General features: G+C 34.0%; 1 protein-coding gene across 2 annotated transcripts; it reads left to right on the top strand.

Moving 5' to 3' along the window:
• LOC109851503 (probable methyltransferase PMT2) lies at positions 15,611 to 23,199 on the top strand. 2 transcript variants are annotated; one of them, XM_020421671.1, is made up of 7 exons: positions 15,611 to 15,748; positions 16,447 to 17,098; positions 17,815 to 18,025; positions 18,138 to 18,432; positions 20,377 to 20,766; positions 21,106 to 21,183; positions 22,771 to 23,199. In XM_020421671.1, the coding sequence occupies exons 2-7, from the start codon at positions 16,454 to 16,456 to the stop codon at positions 23,000 to 23,002; spliced, it is 1,851 nt and encodes a 616-aa protein (XP_020277260.1). In that variant the 5' UTR covers positions 15,611 to 15,748; positions 16,447 to 16,453; the 3' UTR covers positions 23,003 to 23,199. The 2 variants fall into 2 exon arrangements, with proteins under 2 accessions (XP_020277260.1, XP_020277262.1); XM_020421673.1 differs by having other exon boundaries at positions 15,617 to 15,796.

The raw sequence follows: 23,772 nt of genomic DNA, 5'->3' as shown, positions 1-23,772 counted from the left end.
GTAGGTTTAATATCTTTGGGTTCACCTTGAATTGCAGCCTTATGTGAAACCATGGGCGTCACACCCAGTTCTCTGAAGCATAGTTGATGATAATATTATATGCCCTTTTATTTATCAGTTTAATGTCGCTCATATAATCATTCTATTATGCTTTAGTTTATTTGTAACAAGCTAATTACAATAGATTCCTTAAAATCTGAGTATCCCTTGCCTATAGTCCCAACTCTTTTAAATTTTTAATCTAAAATTCTCCACTATATGTAGAATACATATAGAGTGTAAAGCATCTGAAAAAAATTATCTAACAACTTCTCTAATTTTCTTATCCGCATCTAATATTATAACTAGCTGATGTGGAGGATTGTATGCATCTGACCTTTCATAGAGTATAGATCACAAACCTGTAATGAGTTGTAGTTAACATACAAGAAATTAGACTTAACATATAAAATGTTACAGTTAACATACAACAAATTATACTTCATATATATTAAATTAAATTTTACATATAATCTGTTAGACTTAGCATATAAAAAATAGACTTAACATGTAACATGTTACAGTTAACATACAACAAATTATACTTTACACACAGGAAATTAGACTTAACATATAATCTGTTAGACTTAGCATACAAGAAAATAGACTTAACATGTAACATGTTTGCAGTTAACATACAACAAAATAGACTTCACATACAAGCCCTTAGACTTAACTTCCAACTAATTAGACTTAACATCATAATTATTGAATATAACATCAGAAATAAGTATAAAAATAGCCTTTCATTGAGTATTGACCATAACCCTTGTAAGAACCACTTCTAGTTAATGTTATTTTCCTGATTGCATATGCAATACGCTAATGGAAATATCTGTTGATTTCCATCGTATGCTATAGCACTGAGGAGTATACATTTGAATCGATCTTTCAGGAAGGTCCTATCTAAAAATTTAAGTGGTCGACATCCACGCAAAAACCATTTATGCAAGTGGCATAGCAAATGAGTAGTGTTGTAAACCTTCCCTCACTTTGTTCAACATAAATATATCTACCTAGGTTTGTCTCCATAAATAACATTGTGTACATACCTACAATTTGAAAAAAAAAAGTGTTGGATTTTAAAGGAACCAATTAGACTAAGTAACATATAGCATTTGACTTAGCATTCACATATAACAGGAAACAACTTTAAATTAATAGGAAATAGTTTAGACATAACGTCAAACGTTTTGCATTTAATATACTAGATCACAAACCTATAACGAGTTGCAGTTAACATACAACAAAATAGACTTAACATGTAAGAGGTTACACTTAACATACAATAAAATAGACTTAACATGTAAGAGGTTGTAGTTAACATACAACAAATTAGACTTCACATACAACACTTTGGACATAACATGTAATGACTTGCAGTTAACATACATGAAATTAGACTTAACATGTAATCCTTTACACTTTGCATACAATAAATTAGACATAACATGTAACATGTTGCAGTTAACATACAGTAAAATAGACTTAACATGTAAGAGATTGCAGTTAACATACATTAAAATAGACTTAACATGTAAGAGGTTGTAGTTAACATACAACAAATTAGACTTCACATGCAGCACTTTGGACGTAATATGTAACGACTTGCAATTAACATACAGGAAATTAGACTTAATATATAATCCATTACACTTAGCATACAACAAATTAGACTTAACATACAACAAATTAGACTTAACATGTAACAGGTTGCAGTTAACATAAAACAAATTAGACTTAACAAATGAAACATTTTACATTTAACATGAAATAATTTGACTTAGCATGTAATAACTTGTACTCAATACATGAAATTACTTCGTATAGGGCAGATATTATCTTTTACCATCGTAATTGATCATAGGCATTATAAGCATCACCATAATTATTCTTGTACTCTTTATTTACTCCACCATATCTTACTATATTCGACCCTTAGACCATACGAACTTAGAAAATCTTTTTGGACATCAAGAGGGTGTATTTTTGGCCGGAACTTCAACATGGGTTGTAATTGAGTGACAATGAATTTTCGGGAGGCCCTAGATTGACCTTCATTGTTACCATGCTGTCTATGAAGGAAATCTCGGGCTTATTACATGCAAAATACGCAATGGAAGACTGTATGTATAATTATACTAAGCATGTAGAGAGCATGAAATACATAATAGGACCATCCTAATTAAATCTAACATGATCCCTATATTAAAGAGAGCATAGAAGAGTTGGAAAGTCATACTTTCGAAGCGTGATTCGATGAAAGATCGAACAACCCCTAGCTATTGCTCCTTGTAGTAGTACATCTCCTCGTAGTGGATCTCCAAGTCTTCAAGTGAGCTTGATAAAATCAGAGTCTTCTTGAGACACAAGGTAAGATATCCACCCCGGGGTACTTTAAAATCCTACTACTTCCTCTTACTCAAAGATTGCTAGAGTTTAGTAAGAGGTAGATCTCTCTTCTTTATTCTCTTATGGGGAAAAAATCACTTAGCTAATTTTTTATTAACCTTTCCATAAGAAAGAGAGCTCATATATATAGAGTGAGATATGTCATGACTCATCTCATGAGTCATGCCATGAGTCATCTAAATGTAATGATTCCTTTCATGAGTCATGCAAAGAGTCATAAAGAATCAAAACTATGTGCTAAAACTATGTGCCCAAACCATACCACCTTAATGACTCATCTCATGACTCATTAATACGGGTATAATGAAGTGTGTATTTTATAAATAAATTACCACATCATTTACGATGTTTCATAAATACGATATTGCGTAATTTTTCTAATCATTAACTAATAAGTTATCATATGACCAAAAAATCAATGAGTTGACCAAAAAGTCAACCAATTGACTAAAAGTTAACTTTATGGGAAAAATACTAGAATTCATTTCTTAAGCACAAAACATTCTAATTTTACTGATACATATAACCGTTTATGTATATCAAATCATATATGTGTATCAATCATACGTATTAACTCTATAAATTGTATTTTATAGGATTCAAGTACGTGCTTGGTGTGACTCCAGGGCCCAACTTAAGACTCGGTAGTGGATCATATCCACAAATACAACAGAGGTGCTAGCTACACATGAAGACTACTCAGGTATAAGTTGTGATAAATATCTGCAAGATGCTAACACAATTTTATCAGGACCACTCAGTGATAATATTATACAGTCCGGTCTCTTCGTCAAACCATGTCAAACTATCGAGCCTAGTGCATGGAAAACTGTCAAACACTAATAGCTCGATTAATGTTTGTTGATATTAAACTCATAACCTATAAGATCAAACTGACACTCAGTTTATCTTATTTACCTCGGCCAAGGATTTCCTGGTTATAGTTATATCAAACAATCTTATGACATCAACCCCTTATACTGGGAGAGACGAATCTCATCTTGGCATCTCAATATCTACTTATGTCTCGGGATGCACCTAACAAGAACCGTTATGCACAACTCAATGAGAACTGTGGTTAGGTAAAAGTCTAAGTACACCTATACTGACATGTAAGATATTGCACTCATGCCTCAGGTCAAGAGACTATTATGTACTATATCACTTGAGAACTTCTATTTGACAGTTAAGTATAATTATCAACTAGATGTTCTCAGTGAGTCGTTCAGTCAACTCATTCACTAATGAGTAATCTGTATACTATATCTTGATGTCTCACACCAATGATCCAAGAGATGGATCATCATCCTACCAAAGGAGAAATATAGTATACACTAGTCTTTTCAAAGTTATGATGTCCCATTTCAACACTTCATCGACTAAGAACATTTTAGAATATACGTTAGCGATAAATCAGATCTCTTCATTACGATCATATCCGAAATGTTTGATAGTCTAGTAACATTCTAAGGAATTTATCTGTATTAAAATACTAGATAAATCTGACCAAAATAGCATACTATAATTTTAAACAATGATGTTATATTCATATAGGTCCTGTTATAATATACAATTATTGCCTGCAGGGCACCTATATCTAACAAACTCCCACTTACACTAAGGTCAATCATTATAGTATCTAATACCCAATAACTCAACAAGTTTTTCAAATTGTGTACGAGCAATTGCCTTTGTGAATGAATCTGCTATATTATCTTTTGTGTCAACTCTTTCAATCTTGATCTCTTGGCGATCAACTATCTCCCTGATCAAGTGATACTTCCTCAGAATGTGTGTGGACTTATGGTGAGACCGGGTTTTCTTTGTCAGAGCTATTGCAGCATTATTATCACAGTATAAAGATACTGGATCTTTAATGGTGGGAACAACTTCTAGCTCTGAAAGGAACTTCCTCATCCAGACAGCTTCTTTAGCTGCATCATTTGTTGTAATGTATTCGGCTTCCATAGTAGAGTCTGCTACTATGTCCTTCTTAGAACTTTTCCAACTGATAGCTCCTCTATTGAGGGTAAAAACATATCCTGAAACAGATTTACTATCATCGATATCGCTCTGAAAGCTAGAGTCAGAAAAAGCCTATATTTGGAGGTCACATTTACCGTATATCAAAAATAACTCTTTAGTCCTTTTTAGGTACTTAAGTATATTTTTGACTGCTTTCCAGTACTCTTCTCCATGATTAGATTAGTGTCTACTTACCAAACTGAGTGAATAAGCGATATCTGGTCTAGTACATAACAAGGCATACATGATTAATCCTACTGCCGAGGCATAAGGAATTAGAATCATGCGTTTCCTCTCTTCATCAGTCTGGGAAGACATCTTTTTAGAGAGGGAGATTCCAGGAGATGCAGGTACGAAACCTTTCTTGGAATTTTTCATGCTAAATCGCTTTAGCACTTTGCCAATGTATCTAGATTGGGATAATCCTAATATCCTTCTAGATCTATCTCTATTGATCTGAATACCCAGTATACATGATGCTTCACCCAAATCTTTCATGGAAAATCTTTTTGACATCCAAATTTTAACCGCTTGTAACGACAGTATGTCATTACCGATTAAGAGTATATCGTCTACATACAAAATAAGAAACGATACTACACTCCCAATTATCCTTTTATACACACATGATTCATCTGTATTTTTGATGAAACCAAACTCTTTGATAGCATCATCAAAACAGATGTTCCATCTCCGTGATGCTTGCTTCAGTCCATAAATGGCTTTAAGCAACTTACATGTTTTTTCACTGCTCCAACTGACTACAAATCCCTCTGGTTGAGAATATATATGCACTCTTCTAAATCACCATTTAGAAATGCAGTTTTAACGTTCATTTGCCAGATCTCGTAGTCATAGTGAGCAGCTATAGCAAGTAAGATCCGAATAAACTTTAGCATAGCCACCGGAGAAAAGGTTTTATCGTAGTCCAAACCAGGTCTTTGACGAAAACCTTTAGCTACCCGTCTAGTTTTAAAAGTCTTTACTTTTCTATCTACACCCAACTTTTTCTTAAACAACTATTTGCAACCTATGGGTATCACCCCTTTTAGGAGCATTGTCTAAGATCCATACTTTGTTGGTGTACATAGAGTCTATTTCGGATTTCATTGCATCATGTCAAGCAGCAGAGTTCCTACTCTAAGATACTTGCTGATAACTCAAAGGTTTTTCATCATCTATAACGTGATCTAACATGCTACCTTCAACGAGAAAATCAAATTGTCTCTTAGGTGCATGAGATCGCCTTGGATATCTGCGGAGTGGTTGAGGTTCTTCTGGTTCAACTAAAATTTTCTGGTTCTACTAAATTATTAGTATTGATTTGTATCTCTGAAATTTCTTCCAGTTCTATCGTGCTCCCACTAATTTCTTTTTCAAGAAATTCCTTCTCCAAGAAGGTAGCATACCGAGAAACAATTATCTTTTGTTCATCGATGTGGTAGAATTGATATCCATGGGAATTCCTTGGATATCTTACAAATTTACACAATACTGAGCGTGCTTCTAACTTTTTGGGATCTTGCTTTTTTACATAAGCATGACATCCCCAAATCTTAATATAATTAAGATGTGGTTTCATCCCATACCATATCTCATATGGAGGTTTAGACACTACTTTAGTTGGAACCCCATTCAGTAAGTGTGCTGCTGTTTCCAACGCATACCCCCAGAATAAAAAAGGTAACTCAGCATTACTCATCATGGAATGTACCATATCTAATAGGGTACGATTCCTCCTTTCTGACACGCAGTTAAGCTGTGGTGTAAAAGATGGAGTAACCTGAGAGAAAATCTCATTCTCTTTTAAAACCCTAAGAATTCTGAGCTCAAGTATTCGCCTCCTCGATCCGATCGAATAATTTTAACTTTCTTACTCGTTTGATTCTCTACTTTATTTTAATACTCGATAAATTTCTCAAATGCTTCAGACTTGTGTTTCATCAAAAACACATGTCCAAATCTTGAAAAATCATCAGTAAAAGTAATAAAGTAGGAGTAACCACCTCTGGCCATTGTAGTCATAGGACCACATACATCACTATGTATCAGTCCTAAGAGTTCTGTAACTCTTGTTCCAGTTCCTGTAAATGGAGTCTTGGTTATTTTACCTTTAAGACAAGACTTGCAAGTATCATAAGACTCAAAGTCAAATGGATCTAAATATCCATGCTTATGTAGCTCACCAAGTCTTTTTTTATTAATATGACCAAGTCTAAAATGCCATAAGAAAGCGTCGTTCATAACCAAGTTCTTTCTCTTATTAGCGTGATGAGTATTCAGAATTGTGTTTTGATTAAAAATATAGATGCCATTACACAATGTTCCATAAGTAATCAACTTTTGATTAAATATGATATTCATAATATTATTCTCCAACTTAAATATATATCTATCTTTATCTAATAAAGATATGGATATAATATTGCACATCATAGTTGGTACGAAATAGCAGCTTTTCAAAATTAAAATGTTTCTATTTGGCAAAGCTAGATGAAAATCCCCTACTACAAGTGCTGCAACTATTACACCATTGCCAACTTGTAAAGTCATCTCTCCAGCTCTAAGTTTTCTATAACTTCTCAACCCCTGTAACAAATTACAGATGTGAGATCTTGATCCGGTATCTAATACCCAAGATGTAGGATTTATAGAAAAACAATTCTGAGTAACAAACACATCTGAAGATGAAGCAACATCTTGCTTCTTCTTCATGAGTGAGGCTAAGAATTCTCGATATATACTCTTAACATTTCTCAACCAGTCTATGTAATTAGGATCGGTTAACTTGTTCTGTTGTGATATGATTTTTAAGCCAGACATAATAACCTGAAAGAGAGAGAAAAGATATTTTAGTAGATGTTCAATACATAAAATAGATTTGGTTCTATTTTTATCTAAGTTATGCCTCCCACTATTTTTTGAGTCCCTCAAAACCTTTATAAGAGGTAATCGGAAAACAACCATTTATTTTCAAGTGGGATCAAGATCCAATTATCATTAAATGTATCAACCTTGATGATGGCCAACAAATCAATATACCCAATAATTGGTAGACAATTTTTGTCTTTTACATTCTTGTAATTCTTGATATGATTTTGCCTATAGTCTTTTATGACCTTGACGATGGCCAACAAATCATAAAATACTAGTTAATTTTGAACCCATCATTTCTTGACCGGCTTAAATTTAACTTATGCATACTCTTGACGAAGGCCAACAAAGTTGCATAACCAACTTAAGCTATCCTTATATCTTATATACAGATGAATACTACTTAGCCATAGACAAATATTGCCTTGACGATAGCCAACAAACAAAGTATTTATAAGCTTAGTAGTATTCAACTGAAATAATGGAGGGCTACGGACGATTTTATAAATCTTTTACCGTAATCAAACTTGATATAGTTAAAAGATGCTCTATATTTATACTTGCAACAATTAAACTAGCCAGGTAAGTACAAGATTGGTGGGAGGGTTCCGAGATATTCACCGAGAATATTCATCGGACCTTAATTAAGTAACCACCGCTCTTTAAGACCATAGCTGAAAGATTGGGCATCACCCCTAATCTTAAGTTGGGCATCACATCAAGAGCTATATTTCATAATTACTTTCCTTGACACTAGTTAAAAGTTCGTTCTAAATACATTTCTTTTAACTGCTATAGGTTTATTTATCTTTCACACTAACGCTATGTTAATGTTGGTTGCACCACTCTATGGTCAATAAACTCTTATTGCCATGTCTCACGGAATTAAAAAAAAGAGTTTTTATAGTAAAAACTATTCTCTAGTGAGATAGAGATATAAACTTTGCAAAATATAGCACCCAATTGTATTGACATCTACAATTGGGGCACAACCAAAAGAATAAAATGTAACTACAATTGGAATAGCTCCCTTGCAAATGATAGTGGACAACTAAAAGAATAGTAATATGGAATGATAGTGGACAACTAAAAGAATAAAATGTAACTACACTAATTACATTTTGGCAAGCAATTTGCAACTCCTTGCAGTGCTAGCTCCCTTGCAAATCCTGTATTATTACAATCACATATACATAGGACGTGCAAGCCATATTTATTATGAAAAAACCATCTCGTAGGATGGGTAATAATATTGTATTGAATATAAAATAAAAACTATAAATAAAATAACTAAACTAAACAATCATACCCTCCATACCCGAACAAGGACCTATACCCGTAGGCGTAGCCCATGATTGGTGAGCAAGTGTCTAAACCCGTACGCATAGCCCATGCTCGGGGAGGGAAGATGTCAAAAATAATATTACATTTCTAGCTATATTACATCAATACAATAAATGCAAGAGAATCGTTGTCCACTACCATCCATAAACATAACATCCATGCAAGATGATATAAAGCATATAACTTAATCAACATTAAGAAATATGCATCTATCTAGTTATGCAACAAATTGGAAACTAGATAACATAGAGATTATCCTAACTCAAATAGGACTATCATGCTTCTAACATACAACTACACTAGTTGTAAATAAGTGTTTTGCAATTTATACAAGTGTTTTTACTCCTAAAAACTTATGAACCAAAAATCATATTTTTGAATCAACAACTAGTATAACTAATGACAAAACAACTTGATTAAATTAACTAGTTTCATTAAAACATCTTTTAGTTAAACTAGTAATTAGAAGTAAGTACAAAGACCTCTATGAGTTAGATATTCATGTTAAGATTTAATTAGATGGAACCATGGCTCTGATACCATGAAGAAAATCTCGTGCTTATTACATGCAAAATACGCAATGGAAGACTGTATGTATAATTATACTAATAGGACCATCCTAATTAAATCTAACATGATCCCTATATTAAAGAGAGAATACAAGAGTTAGAAAGTCATACTTTCGAAGCGTGATTCGATGGAAGATCGAACAACCCCTAGCTCTTGCCAAGAGTTAGAAAGTCATACTTTCGAAGCGTGATTCGATGGAAGATCGAACAACCCCTAGCTCTTGCTCTTTGTAGTAGTAAATCTTACTTTCGAAGCGTGATTCGATGGAAGATCGAACAACCCCTAGCTCTTGCTCTTTGTAGTAGTAAATCTTCTCGTAGTTAATCTCCAAGTCTTCAAGTGAGCTTGATAAAATCGGAGTCTTCTTGAGACACAAGGTAAGATATCCACACCGGGGTACTTTAAAATCCTACTACTTCATCTTACTCAAAGATTGCTAGAGTTTAGTAAGAGGTAGATCTCTCTTCTATATTCTCTTATGGAAAAAACCACTTGGCTAATTTTTTTATTAATCTTTCCATAAGAAAGAGAGCTCATATATATAGTAAGATATGTCATGACTCATCTCATGAGTCATGCTATGAGTCATCTAAATGTAATGATTCCTTTCATGAGTCATGCAATGACTCATCTCATGAGTCATGCAAAGATTCATGAAGAATCAAAATTATGTGCTAAAACCATGTGCCCAAACCATACCACCTTAATGACTCATCTCATGACTCATTAATCAAGCTATAATAAAGTGTGTATTTTATAAATAAAAATACCACGTCAATACAGTGTTTTATAAATACGATATTGCGTAATTTTTCTAATCATTAACTAGTAAGTCATCATATGACAAAAAAAAATCAATGAGTTGACCAAAAGTCAACCGTTGACCAAAAAGTCAACTAGTTGACTAAAAGTTAAATTTATGAGAAAAATACTGGAATTCATTTCTTACGCATATAGCATTCTGATTTTACCAATACATATAACCGTTTATGTGTATCCAGTGAAAATCATATATGCGTATCAATCATACGCATTAACTCTATAAATTGTATTTTATAGGATTCAAGTACACGCTTGGTGTGACTCTAGGGCCCAACTTAAGACTCGGTAGTGGATCATATCCATAAGTACAACAGAGGTGCTAGCTACACATGAAAACTACTGTGGTATAAGTTGTTATAAATATCTGCAATATGCTAACACAATTTTATCAGGACCACTCAGTGATAATATTATACAGTCCGATATCTTTATCAAACCATGTCAAACTATCGAGCCTAGGGTATGGAAAACTGTCAAACCCTAATAGCTCGATTAGTGTTTGTTGATATTAAACTCATAACCTATAAGATCAAACTGACACTCAGTTTATCTTATTTATCTCGGCCAATGATTTCCTGGCTATACTTATATCAAACAATCTTATGACATCAACCCCTTATACTGGGAGAGACGAATCTCATCTTGGCATCTCAATATATACTTATGTCTCGAGATGCACCCAACAAGAACCATTATGCACAACTCAATGAGAACTGTGGTTGGGTAAAAGTCTAAGTACACATATACAGACATGTAAGATATTGCACTCATGTCTCAAGTTAAGAGACTACTATGTATTATATCACTTGAGAACTTCTATTTGACAGTTAAGTATAATTACCAAATAGATGTTCTCAGTGAGTCGTTCAATCAACTCATTCACTAATGAGTCACCTGTATATTATATCTTGATGTCTCACATTAATGATCCAAGAGATGGATCATCATCCTACCAAAGGAGAAATAGAGTATACACTAGTCTTCCTAAAGTGATGATGTCCTATTACGAGTCATAAAGATTGAACTTAACATCAAAAAATCCAATAAATTACGAGTCTTGTCAAACTTGCTCATTGTTATGGATAATTAAAGAATCCTCTATTTCTAGAAAAGCCTTCATATGAATCTAACTTAACATCAAAAAATCCAATAAATTACGAGTCTTGTCAAACTTGCTCATTGTTATGGATAATTAAAGAATCCTCTGCTTCTAGAAAAGCTTTCATGTGAATCTCTTTTAACCCAATATTGCTCCACCATAGATGACAGATCATCTTCGTTCTCAATAGGAAGATTAAACTTGCCATTTGTTTCATCTTTGTATGTCAATGATAAAGAATCGTATGGAAATTTTAACCTCTCTGACACATCAAATTTGAGTTCTATCACAGCGGTTGAAGAGTTAATCTTTAAGAAAATTGCTTTATCACCTGAGGAGACCATGCAGATGACAGCCTTCTCAATCATTATGAAGGGAAGGTAGAATGAGTAACGAAGAGTATTTTAGGACAAGAGGAGTACTGAAGAGCAAAAACCCTAAACAATTAAATAGAGAGTTATTGCTCATGATAGAGAAAAATAGGGGAAAATTTGCCTCCAATTCCTCCATTAGATCGCCATTAATAGGATCTGGCTTTTGCTCATGAAAAAGTCTTGACCGGGGAGCTGTGTTTAGGGAAGAAGGAGAAGGGCAATTTAGGGTTTATTACAAAATACAATACCTTTTATTTTATACGGCTGACGTGGAGGGGCCCGGACACATTAAATGCAGTTTTTGGGTCTGATCCACTAGGAGAAAAGGTGGAAGGGTCAGGTCACATGAGGTTATTATTATTGAGATATTGACATACTTTTCCCTAAATAGAAATTAATTTTGAACCCAAAATTATGGCACTAATCATGGGACATGTGACAGGCATTAACATTATAATCACTGACGTGCTTGGAATATTGAAAAATATCAAGTGTCAATTTTGGGTCCAAGATGAAGCTCAAATCAGAAAAAGGCTCTTATATTTTGACATATTGAGTTTTTTTGTAAGTTTTTTGTTTAAAATAAAGAAATTTTGTCTAACTTACAGAATCACATATTTACTAACTTGTGATATTTGAAGTGACAAATATTTCTAATTATTAGCAAGGTACATGAACTCAAAAGCTCAAAAGCTACTTATTTACTCTACTTTCTAGAAAGCTTTTAAACCAGATTTTCAATATGTTAAAGTTGTTTTTTCTTTCATTTTATTGAGCTTCCAACGTGATTTTCAACCTTAAACACTATCCAAAATACTATTTCAGCTAGAGTAAAAGTTAAAATATAAAAAAATAACATCATGACAAGCATGTGGGATACTAAAACGAGTCCCAGCCCCGTGTTACTAAAACGAGTTTCCTCGTTGATTCAAAGTCCAGAACTCGCCGTAGAAAGTTTTATGGCCACAAAGGCCATAATCTGCATCTGTTTTATTCATAGTAGATCTTACAATATCTGTTTTATGTGATTTTGCTGCAGTGTCCCAGTGGGCACACCCTGTGTTCTGCCTGCAAGAACAGAGTTAAAATTTTATGTGATTTTGCTGCAGTGTCCCAGTGGGCACACCCTGTGTTCTGCCTGCAAGAACAGAGTTAAAAACAAATGTCCAATTTGCCGAAAGGAAATATGGGCACACCCTGTGTTCTGCCTGCAAGAACAGAGTTAAAAACAAATGTCCAATTTGCCGAAAGGAAATAGGTAATATAAGATGTATGGCACTTGAAGAGCTTGCAGTTTCACTCCACTTGCCCTGTTCATACCAGTACCTTGTGGTTGTGAGGAGATATTCCCTTAATTCATATTTGTTGTACGGTTCTAACTCAGTTCATACCAAATATAGAATGTTGCATAGGGTTATAGTGTATCTTGTGCTTGTGTCCATAAGTAATTGCATGCAAAATATGTCAGATATTATCTTCTCATATTTTATCTAGATTCCTGCTTATCTTTTGACATTGTATATGGAATCTAGGGAAATTTCATCTGTGTAAATCTTGGAAGACATGAAGAGCTCCTGAGCTGACATATGTGTCACCTATTGTTGTTGTAAGTGGACATGAAACCTCCTTTGTTTTGAAAGGTCGGAATTTGACTGCTCCTGGCACCAGGTAAGCCATTTCTTATAACTTGAACCTATTATTTCATTAACGAAATTTCATTAATGAACCTGGCACCAGGTAAGCCATTTCTTATAACTTGAACCTATTATTTCATTAACGAAATTTCATTAATGAACCTATTATTTCATTACCAACAATGTTAATCTTCATGTCTGCAGAATTCATTGTACCTACATGGGGGGCTATATGTCAAAAGAAGTTATTGGTTCAGTTTATCAAGACACCATTTACAAAGGTTCCAGCACAGAGTGTTTCAGTTTTTATTGTGAATCTGGCGATGTCTTTGGTCGCTGTTTCATTGAGGTGCTTGTTGTTCATCGAACCAGTTAATTTTGAAACTTTGTATGCAGATAAAATAATTTATAAAGGATTGTAACAGTTCATAATATTATTAGTTTTCATAGTTCTATTCGTGCAGTTCTGATCATATGTGGAGCTTGGTTTTGTGTTGTGGAATTATTTTCAAACATGGTTTTGTGCGATTTAATTAAGAGGTTATATACATATTTATGGCTATTCGGGTTGTTTATATGTTTTAATATGTTTCAACAGATTTTGTGGATAATTCATGCAACTTCATAAATTTGTGAATATTCAAGTTAGTACAGGTTTCATGTGATTTTTTTCAATCTGAAACATGTATATTTCAAGTCAAATCAAGTATGTAATTCATTGCAATTGATTCATATTATTTCAGGTTTCGTATGATTTTATTAATACAAGCAGAAATTTATAATTCATTGGAGATATTATTATTTGTTCATGTTATTACATTCAAACTTTTATATGATTAAGATTACATCATATAACGAGCACAAATAAAGTTGTATATAGTGGGGTAATCTTATCATGGTGACCATAAACACTTTTCACTACAAACTTCAAAACCAACCAAACACAGGAAAAGTAGGAAATGTAATATCGACAAGAGTTTTTCCTTTTTTTCAATGCGAACCAAACACAAGAAAAATAAATACATTGGTTTCCTATCATTTTTTTTTCTGCGAACCAAAGCGAAACAATCCATTTCTTGGAAAAATTTGGAAAACTCAAAACTTGTGTTTTTGTACATGGAAATGCATTTCCTTATATTTAGAAAACGAACCAAACATCCCCTTAAAATACATTGCCAGGCTTGGGGATAATCCATTATCAAACTTGGGGGAGAGTCAGGATGAAACTGATACTTTAAATTAGAGAGAGAGGATTTAAAACCTTAAGAAGTACTTAAAGAAAATTTTGTCTTTTTAACTAATTTAAAATTTTATTTAGTTGTATAACATCATAACATCCTAAGAATGATTGGACTGGCAATCCTCTTCTCTGAAAAATAAAATCAATAAGACCATTATACCCTTCTATAGTAATGTTGAACTATAAATGATGTCTAAATAGAAGGAAAGTAAAAAATATTTGGGGTTTAATATATTGAAATTATTGTCTTAAGAGTTTCTTTTTTTATATTATTATCTTATTTGTCTTAAAATCATCTTATTTATTTTGATATCTCATGTTGTTTATATATTTTTATCATTTATACTTAATAATAAAAATTAAACACAGTTTACCAAATACCTTAAAACTTTTAAAAGCATCTTATGATAGATGATTACGAGACTATAATTTCAACAACTTATAAATTCCTTCAAACTTATCATAAGCTCCCCCAACATTAAAGGTGCTTTTGAGAAAAAGATTCAGAGGACCCATAAGTTTGGGTGGTTTTTATCAAATTTACCCATTATAAAAGGGTTTCCCCCTAAAAACTACCTTATATTTAGAGTCAATTTATGTAAACCACCTTATACTTCCAATTTATATTTAAACCACATACAAAATTATTTTTTTTCTAATCAATTATCTGACCCCACTTTGCTACTGAAATTTTCCTGAAATCCTAACAATATCTTCACTTGATCTTATACAATTTGCAGAGCATCCACAAAACAGACCACATGTAAAGTTTTACATGAGTGATTAAGTGAGGATGTAGTTGGGATTTTGCAGCAAAGTGGATCCGATAGTTGATTGGAAAAAAAAACTATATCTATAGGTGATTTAAATATAAATTTGAAATATATAAAATGATTTTTGTAAACTGATCCTAAGTATAAGATGGCTTTTAGGGAAAACGCCCGTAATAAAATCCTAAGAGACCGTAATATATGAGCAAAGTTTTAAATTGTGTGGCCCAGCAGACTTTAAAACTCGGGGCCCGAAGCCCCGAACCGACACTCATCAGTCATTTACTAACTTTCTAAAAAAAATCGCTTAACAAACGTAACAAAAACATCCTCATCTCTACCGTCTGAAGTTAATTAATGTGGTAATATTTAATTATTGTTATCCGAGGTAGATTGTTTGATATAATAAATAACTGAGAGGGGGCTGAGAAGGAAGAAGATAATTTACAATAATTCCTTATATTCTCTAAACTCTGAATCGAGTTAGTTTCATAAAAGGCCCATGACCTTTGTCGGCAGCTAAGCTGCCCTCGTCAAAGATCTCGGTGAGATCTCCCCTTCTCTGATCTTGAATACGTATAGATCCCGCAAAGGTTACGTTTTGATACATATTTTCTTTTAAAAATTGGATTTTGTTAGATGGGCTGCTGAAGATCCTAGTTTATACGATTTAATAATAGCTACTTCCTAAGGGATGTTCGTTAAAATTGGACTTTTTTATGTGGGTTTTGTTTGATTAACTTGTTGTAGGGGTTTGCTATCAGTTGGAGTTGCCTTGTAGAAGATTATTGTATAGTTGAATTTACTTCATTCGAGGACTCGTGTCTTTTGTTCGCTCTTTTTTGATTAAGTTTTATGTTTAAGCGTGATGACATTCAAGTGGATGTAATTTAGATTTCTTAATGTGACTTGCTGGCATTGATTACTGGCTGAGTGAATTTAGTTTAAGCTACAAGTTTTCTATTTTTTGATTAACTCCGAAGATAAATATAAAAATTATATTACTCAATTTGTTAACTAGATCGTGTATTCTTTAAGCTATTGATAGATTAGGATGCAGCATTAATCTCTATGCTAGTATCTGTTTTGCCTCTACCACCTTGATTCCATCACAAATCCATAATCAGCTTTGAGTTTCTGAACCTGTGAATATGGATTTTATTACATGGGCCTAGCTGCAATCATGCTAATTACTTGTTTTTTAAATTGGCTTTATCTTATGGTATTGCTTGAACTACTTCAGGTGTATCATGGCTGTCAAAGGAAATCCAGGGGATAACAGGACCCGAAGCTCTGTATCTATTATTATTGTGGTCGGCTTGTGTTGTTTCTTCTATTTGCTTGGTGCCTGGCAGAAGAGTGGATTTGGGAAAGGAGACAGCATAGCTCTACAAGTCACTAAACAAACGGATTGTACCCTCTTGCCTAATCTTAACTTTGAGACACATCACAGTAAGGAAAGCATCGCCGATGACCTCTCCGATTCAAGTGTTCGGAACTTCGAGCCTTGCGATGAGAAATACAATGATTATACTCCTTGCCAAGATCAAAACCGAGCAATGACCTTTCCTAGAGATGACATGATCTATAGAGAGAGGCACTGTCCTCCTGATGAAGAGAAGCTCTACTGCCTTATACCAGCACCCAAAGGCTGGGTTAACCCTTTCCCATGGCCAAAGAGCCGAGACTTTGTTCCTTTCGCAAATGCTCCCTATAAGAGTTTGACGATTGAGAAGGCTATTCAGAATTGGGTTCAATATGAAGGAAATGTTTTCAGGTTTCCTGGTGGAGGAACGCAGTTTCCTCAGGGAGCAGATAAGTATATTGATCAACTGGCATCGGTTGTCCCAATTGCTAATGGCACTGTTAGAACTGCGTTGGATACTGGTTGTGGGGTATGTTGAATTTTAGTTTCTCAGCTGTTTATTCATTTTATGTGTTACATTGTTCACTCATGCTCAACCAATTTTATTTTTAATTAGCAAATTAGCATGTGGATAGTTTTCTAACTTTCTATAAGAAATGATAGCTTATTAATATTGTATTTTAGTGTCTATAAGTTATGAGTTTCCTTGAGGTAGATGCCATTGGTTTGAAGTTTTTGGTTAACTCATGCTCAACCAATTTTATTTTTATTAGCAATTTAGCATATGGATATTTTTTTCTAACTCCGTAAGAAATGATAACTTATTAATACTGTATTTGTGTGTTTATAAGTTATTAGTTTCCTTCAGGTGGATGCTATTTGTTTGAAGTTTTTTCTTTTTCTTGAGTTCTGTTGTGCTATGATATAAATGTAGAAGGTTGCAGCTTACATATTATAGATATATTTTGCCTAAATATGGAGTAATACATATATTCACTGTTTAGATAAAAAAAAAAAAAAAAAAAAAAAAAATAATAAAAATAAAACATCCAGTCTGAACTCTTTGTTGTTTTGTTATTCCTAACTGTACCTTTTCAAAATTGTCCCCTTATTCACAAATGCGAAGATTATCACTGTACTCTCTGCAAGCACGCTACTACCTGTTACACTTACCAGTCCAGTTGAAACTGTGGATACCTTTCTTAGCGATTGTTTTGCTGCTGCTAAATATTAGAATCTTTCCAGGTTGCAAGCTGGGGTGCGTACCTATTGAAAAGGAATGTGATTGCTATGTCATTTGCTCCAAGGGACTCTCATGAGGCACAGGTTCAATTTGCACTAGAAAGAGGTGTGCCTGCAGTTATTGGAGTTCTTGGCTCCATTCAGCTTCCATATCCATCTAGAGCTTTTGATATGGCTCACTGTTCAAGGTGCTTGATCCCATGGGGATCAAATGGTAAGACTGAAAATACTTTTTCATTTTTGTTAATTAAGTTGTGAGTATATCCCTCTTTAATAATTAGAACTGCAAGCCTTTATCATACTCTATGTTAATTCTTCTTTTTCAGAAGGAAGATACATGATGGAGGTTGATCGGGTCCTAAGGCCTGGCGGGTTTTGGGTGCTTTCTGGTCCTCCCATTAACTGGAAGTCCCACTACATGGCATGGGAACGCACTAAGGAGGACCTTGAGGAAGAGCAGAAAAAGATTGAAGAAATAGCAGAACTTCTTTGTTGGGAAAAGTTCTCTGAGAAGGGTGACATTGCTGTCTGGAGAAAAAGAATAAATTCTGATTCCTGTCCCGGGAGGCAAGATGAACCCCGGGTCAAAATATGTGAATCGTCAAATGCTGATGATGTCTGGTAAATTCTATGACTTGAATTGCTTATCTGTAGTCTTCACAATCACATGGGCCTATTTTTATTTATGATGAAAGTCTAAATTTTCATCATGCTAAGTTATAATCTTTGTTACCCGGGTTCTTCTACCATGAAACCGTACCCGTACCCAACATGTAATAGACACCAGCACTCCTCGGAAGCTCCTTGAACATTTCTATCGTGTATCATACCCATACTGGACACCGATACTTCTTGAATATATGCATAGATTAATTTATACGTGTACTAAGTTATATATAATACATGGTTTAATTTAAAACACTCGTCTTACACTTCTTGGACGTTTATCGTACACTTCACTTTCACTTCCTAAAACACATTAGACTCGTTCGTTTCAATCCCTACCCAATTCAGAACTATGATTTTAGAGGTTGTTTGTGTATCTTGTTAAAAAATGAGTGCATTATTGATCTTATGTAAAATTAAGCTCAATATATGTATATATATAGCTAAGTTCACGTACCCTAACTTTTACAAATTTTCCGTGTCCCATACTGCTACCTGCACCTGTACTAGTACCCGATCTATGTAACATCGGTTATAAGAAACCAGCTTGCCTGAGTCGCATACTGGATGAATTTTCTATCAAGGGAAGTAATTTCATTTGGCCATTTGACTTTTGATGTGCCTCCAGTGAATACATGTAGCAACTCACATTATTGTGCATCTTTCTTTAGGGCCTTACTTGCTATACGGGATCTTGATAAAATTTAGAGGTTTGGTCCTTGGTTATAAGCAAAAGTTACACGAGCTTAATCCACATCTTTACAACATAAAATTATTATCCTGAACCTCACCACAACCTTGGTCCATAGAAAACGTTATACGATCTTAATCCTCGTTGTTACAATGTAAAAGTATAATCCTCATTGTCACTGTGATTCTTCTCTATTGATGCTAACAGCCTAGAGCCTGCGCCAACTCTGATAATAGCACACTGATGGGAAATACCTGTAGCAAAACATCGGATCGTTAAGTATTTTGGCCAGCATCTATATCCACTATCAGATTTTTGAATATATCGTTAGGAACTAGCTAGGCTAGTCAGATATTCACTGATGATATTGGTGATGATAGAGAGTGATCAGCTGGTATCACTATACAATAAACAACTTGAACCTACTGTTTTAATATCAATGTTTCTTATTATGTACGCCATTTTTGCCAATACATAATGAACAACTGGAACTCCAATTAACCTCGATGTTTCTTATTGTATAAAGTCTTGATTACACTTAAATACCCTATAGTTTCACCTACTTTGCACATATATACGCCCAATTGTATGTGATTTTCCACTTAAATACCCTAAAGTTCTAAAAGTTGCACTTTAGTATTCTTGGTTATGCAAACGTGAGAATTTACCTTGAAAATTCTCATGCAACACATGCTATTTTCAGAACATTTTAACCCTTATTTTTGCTAAATCTTCTGCTAAAACTGTTAAAATCCTATTTTAAAGCCTACTCTGATTCTATTTTAGAATAGGATTTTGATTGATTGATCAGTAAATTTAGCATGTAGTAAGAGTTAAATATTCTAAATTAGCATGTGAGTGGCGCAGAAGAGTTTTTGCCCCGAGGGGGGGGGGGATATCACGTTTACATAACCGAGGGTACTAAAGTGCAACTTTTAGAAACTTTGGGATGTTTAAGTGCAGCCAAGTACAATTAGGGTTATATATGTGCAAAGTAGGTGAAACTATAGGGTATGTAAGTGGAATTAAGCCTTGTATAAACTATCTGAGTTTACAGCCTACGTACAATTGCAACAGACTGTTTCAGATATTTCATTCATCATATTTCTTCCTGTTTATGTAACAGACTGTTTCCAATATTTCGTTCGTCATATTTCTTCCTGCTTATGTTATAGCTGGGTTCATGTGTCAAACTTCCACTATACTAGGTACAAGAAGATGGAAACATGTGTAACTCCTTATCCTGAGGTTAACAATCCTGAAGAGGTTGCTGGAGGATCTCTAAAGACGTTCCCAGAGAGGTTAAATGCTGTTCCTCCTAGAATATCTTCTGGTTCAATACCAGGGATCTCAGTGGAGTCATATCATGAAGATAACAACTTGTGGAAGAAACATGTTAAAGCTTATAAAAATGTCAACAAGTTAATTGACACTGGAAGATATCGGAATATAATGGATATGAATGCAGGATTGGGTAGTTTTGCTGCAACACTTGAATCTCCAAAATTATGGGTGATGAATGTTGTGCCTACTATCGCCGAAATATCCACGCTTGGTGCTATATATGAAAGAGGATTAATTGGCATATATCATGATTGGTATGCATCTTCTCTCTCAATATTCAGTTGTTACTTTTAGATTCTCAAGGTGTTCCCAAATTAGTTTTTAACTTTATTAATCTGCTATATTTACATTTGGTAATTGGTATTATAATGCAATTTATGGGCACATGTATTTAAATAATTTTTTTACTGTTTGAGTCACTTAAAAGTTAATACCACTTATGCAGCTATGCTTTTAAAAAAACATGATGCTCTCTGAGATCTTAATGGTTGGTGGTCTTAGATACAGTATCATAATTTATTAGTTTATGATTTTTTTCTTCGTTTTTTTTACTTTTCATCATGATTTAACATGCTATTGTTCTTCCTTATCAGGTGTGAAGCTTTCTCCACGTACCCGAGAACATATGACCTCATCCATGCTAATGCTGTTTTCAGCTTATACAAGAACAAGTAAGTGAATCATGGTCCTTTCTGATATTTTAATAATAGCTTCACTGCTTCAGGTACGTTTATGGAATTGTGCACAAGAAATGGATAACTAAGAAATAATGTCATCTTAGCCTTTTAGGCGTATTATCTAAGTCTATTGTTTTGACGAATATAAAATGCAATTAGAAGGTTAAAATTTTAGAACTAACGATAGAAGAGGATATGGATGCAAAATGCAGTCTCTTGAAAGAAGTTATAAATACGATATGCAGTCACATTTGAAGCCTTCCTCTGTCTTTGGTTTCATGGTCCTCTATGATTCATTGGACTTTAATTTAGGGACACAGATAAATCAATGAAGAACGGGACTTAAAATGGTATACTAAGTATAGTCATCTAGCCATTTCCAATTATTTATTCACAACTTCACGAATCCTTATTTTTTGTTCCTTAATTCAAGGAGAAAAAAGGAAGAGAAGGTTTTGTCCACATCTTCTTCATCCTATTTATATCCTTTCCTTTGATTTGTCTGCACTTTACTTTGGACATTACATGGGGCGTGAGGGGAGGATAAACTGAATGCTACTAACAATGTAACTTGATTGATCTAGATTTTTGGGCACATGAAATTGTATGTGTATTGTAAAATGAAAGAATTTAAATTTCTCATGGAAATTGAACTAAGGGTTTATATGCAGAAGTATGTAACTGGAAAGAGGAGAAAAAGGCTTACTAAACTATTTGTTAGACATACCAATATGTTTCTTTTATTAAGTAAGACCAGAAACCTTTTTTCATCTGAAGACTTTCTTTTATTAAGTAAGACCAGAACCCTTTTTTCATCTGAAGACTTCATGCACACACGCCCGCCCGCCCGCACGCACACGCGCATGTACATGCACGCACGCGCACGTACGTGCACGCATGCACACAGACGTGCATGTATGCACACACAGACACACATGCACATGCGTGCACGCGTGTGCATGTACAGCACGCAGAAGATATTGTTAGCTTACAAGTTGTGCCTTTTAGACGAGCCATCCCTGATTCAAATTTATTATTCTGAACTGTCTTCTAGTCAAGAGAAAGTTAGAGATTTGTTTATTTTGAGGGATGAAATCACCATGTGGCTCGTAGATTCCATGATACGTCCCTCGTTTGCCTAATTTTGCCTTGGTACAGGAGCTAGGCATATGCGCATGGCCATCATGAAGTTGTTAGAATCTAAATATTTCCTTTGTGGATAATCTTCAATTTGCACTTCTATTTGTTTTAACGAGAAGGGCTTTTTCACCAAATGCTATATATTAGTGCATTCATCCAATCATCATTTAGAAACTTATATTAAGCAATCACATACATGATTTGTCAATATGCATCATAAAGCACTTAGCAAAATGAATGTTTACTTGCAACTCTGAAGTAGTTGGTCCAGGTATACTTTCACACACTCTTCGTGCATGCACACACACACACATGCATGTGACAGCCACCCACTCACCCACATCCACATGTACACAAACACACATTATTGCATCACAAAAGTTTGCACATTCTATGCTGATGTATGAATATTTATTTCATATTGTTTTGCATCTGAATCAGATGCAAAATGGAAGACATTCTCCTAGAGATGGACAGGATCTTGCGGCCAGAAGGTGCAGTTATAGTCCGAGACAAGGTCGATGTTCTCATAAAGGTGAAGAAGCTTGCCGCTGGAATGAGATGGAATACAAAGATGGCTGATCATGAGGACGGCCCTCTTGTGCCCGAAAAGGTTTTGTATGTCGTAAAGCAATACTGGGTTGGTGGCAGAAATGAAACTGCCCAAGGATGAAGAGATTTGTCATTCAAGCAACTGATGGGACTAATGTAAATTGAACATTCTTATGCTCTGGAGTTGAATTATTTAGGTGGCTTTTCTTTTTCCGGTTTAGTAGTAATTAACATCTGGAAGATAATTTTGTTTTGTCTTGGATACGTCTATGTCTACTGGTGTTGTTCTTAATAGAGAGACATGATTTTTTTTGTGAATGGATTTCGAGTGTTTTTGGATATAAATTAATGTTATATATTATAAATTCTACCACAGAAACTTATTTATAGAATAATAACTATAATAAAGACCTCTACGCATGATACTTATATAATGTAAATTAATAATTTTTTTGTGAATGGATCCTGATTTTTTTTGAATAATAACTTATATAATATAAATTCTATCAACAGAAAAACTTATTTATAGAATATAATAATAAAGACCTCTACGTATGATACTTTTTACTACTCAAGACTTCATCTCTAGAGTTTTTTTTGGGAATAATATTAAGTGTTATAGCCTATGACTGATAGAACTACTTTATTAAAAATTTGAAAAGAGCATATGCTAGCGTGATGTCAGATCCCTCTGTTTCTTTGATTTATTTGTGACTCAAATACTCAATCTCATATTTTTAGAAGATACTACAGTCAATATAAGTCCAGCGTCTTGTGGGATTGAAATGATTATGCCTTCAAATCCCAATTTTGACAAAAATAAACAATTCATATTATGGGCTTGAACTCTTATTGGGCTTTAGCGCATGTGCACTTCTATTCCCATTAGGC

Source organism: Asparagus officinalis, chromosome 8 (genome assembly GCF_001876935.1).
Source record: "Asparagus officinalis chromosome 8, Aspof.V1, whole genome shotgun sequence".
NCBI classification, from domain to species: Eukaryota; Viridiplantae; Streptophyta; class Magnoliopsida; order Asparagales; family Asparagaceae; genus Asparagus; species Asparagus officinalis.
This window is presented reverse-complemented; position numbering and strand designations above follow the sequence as displayed.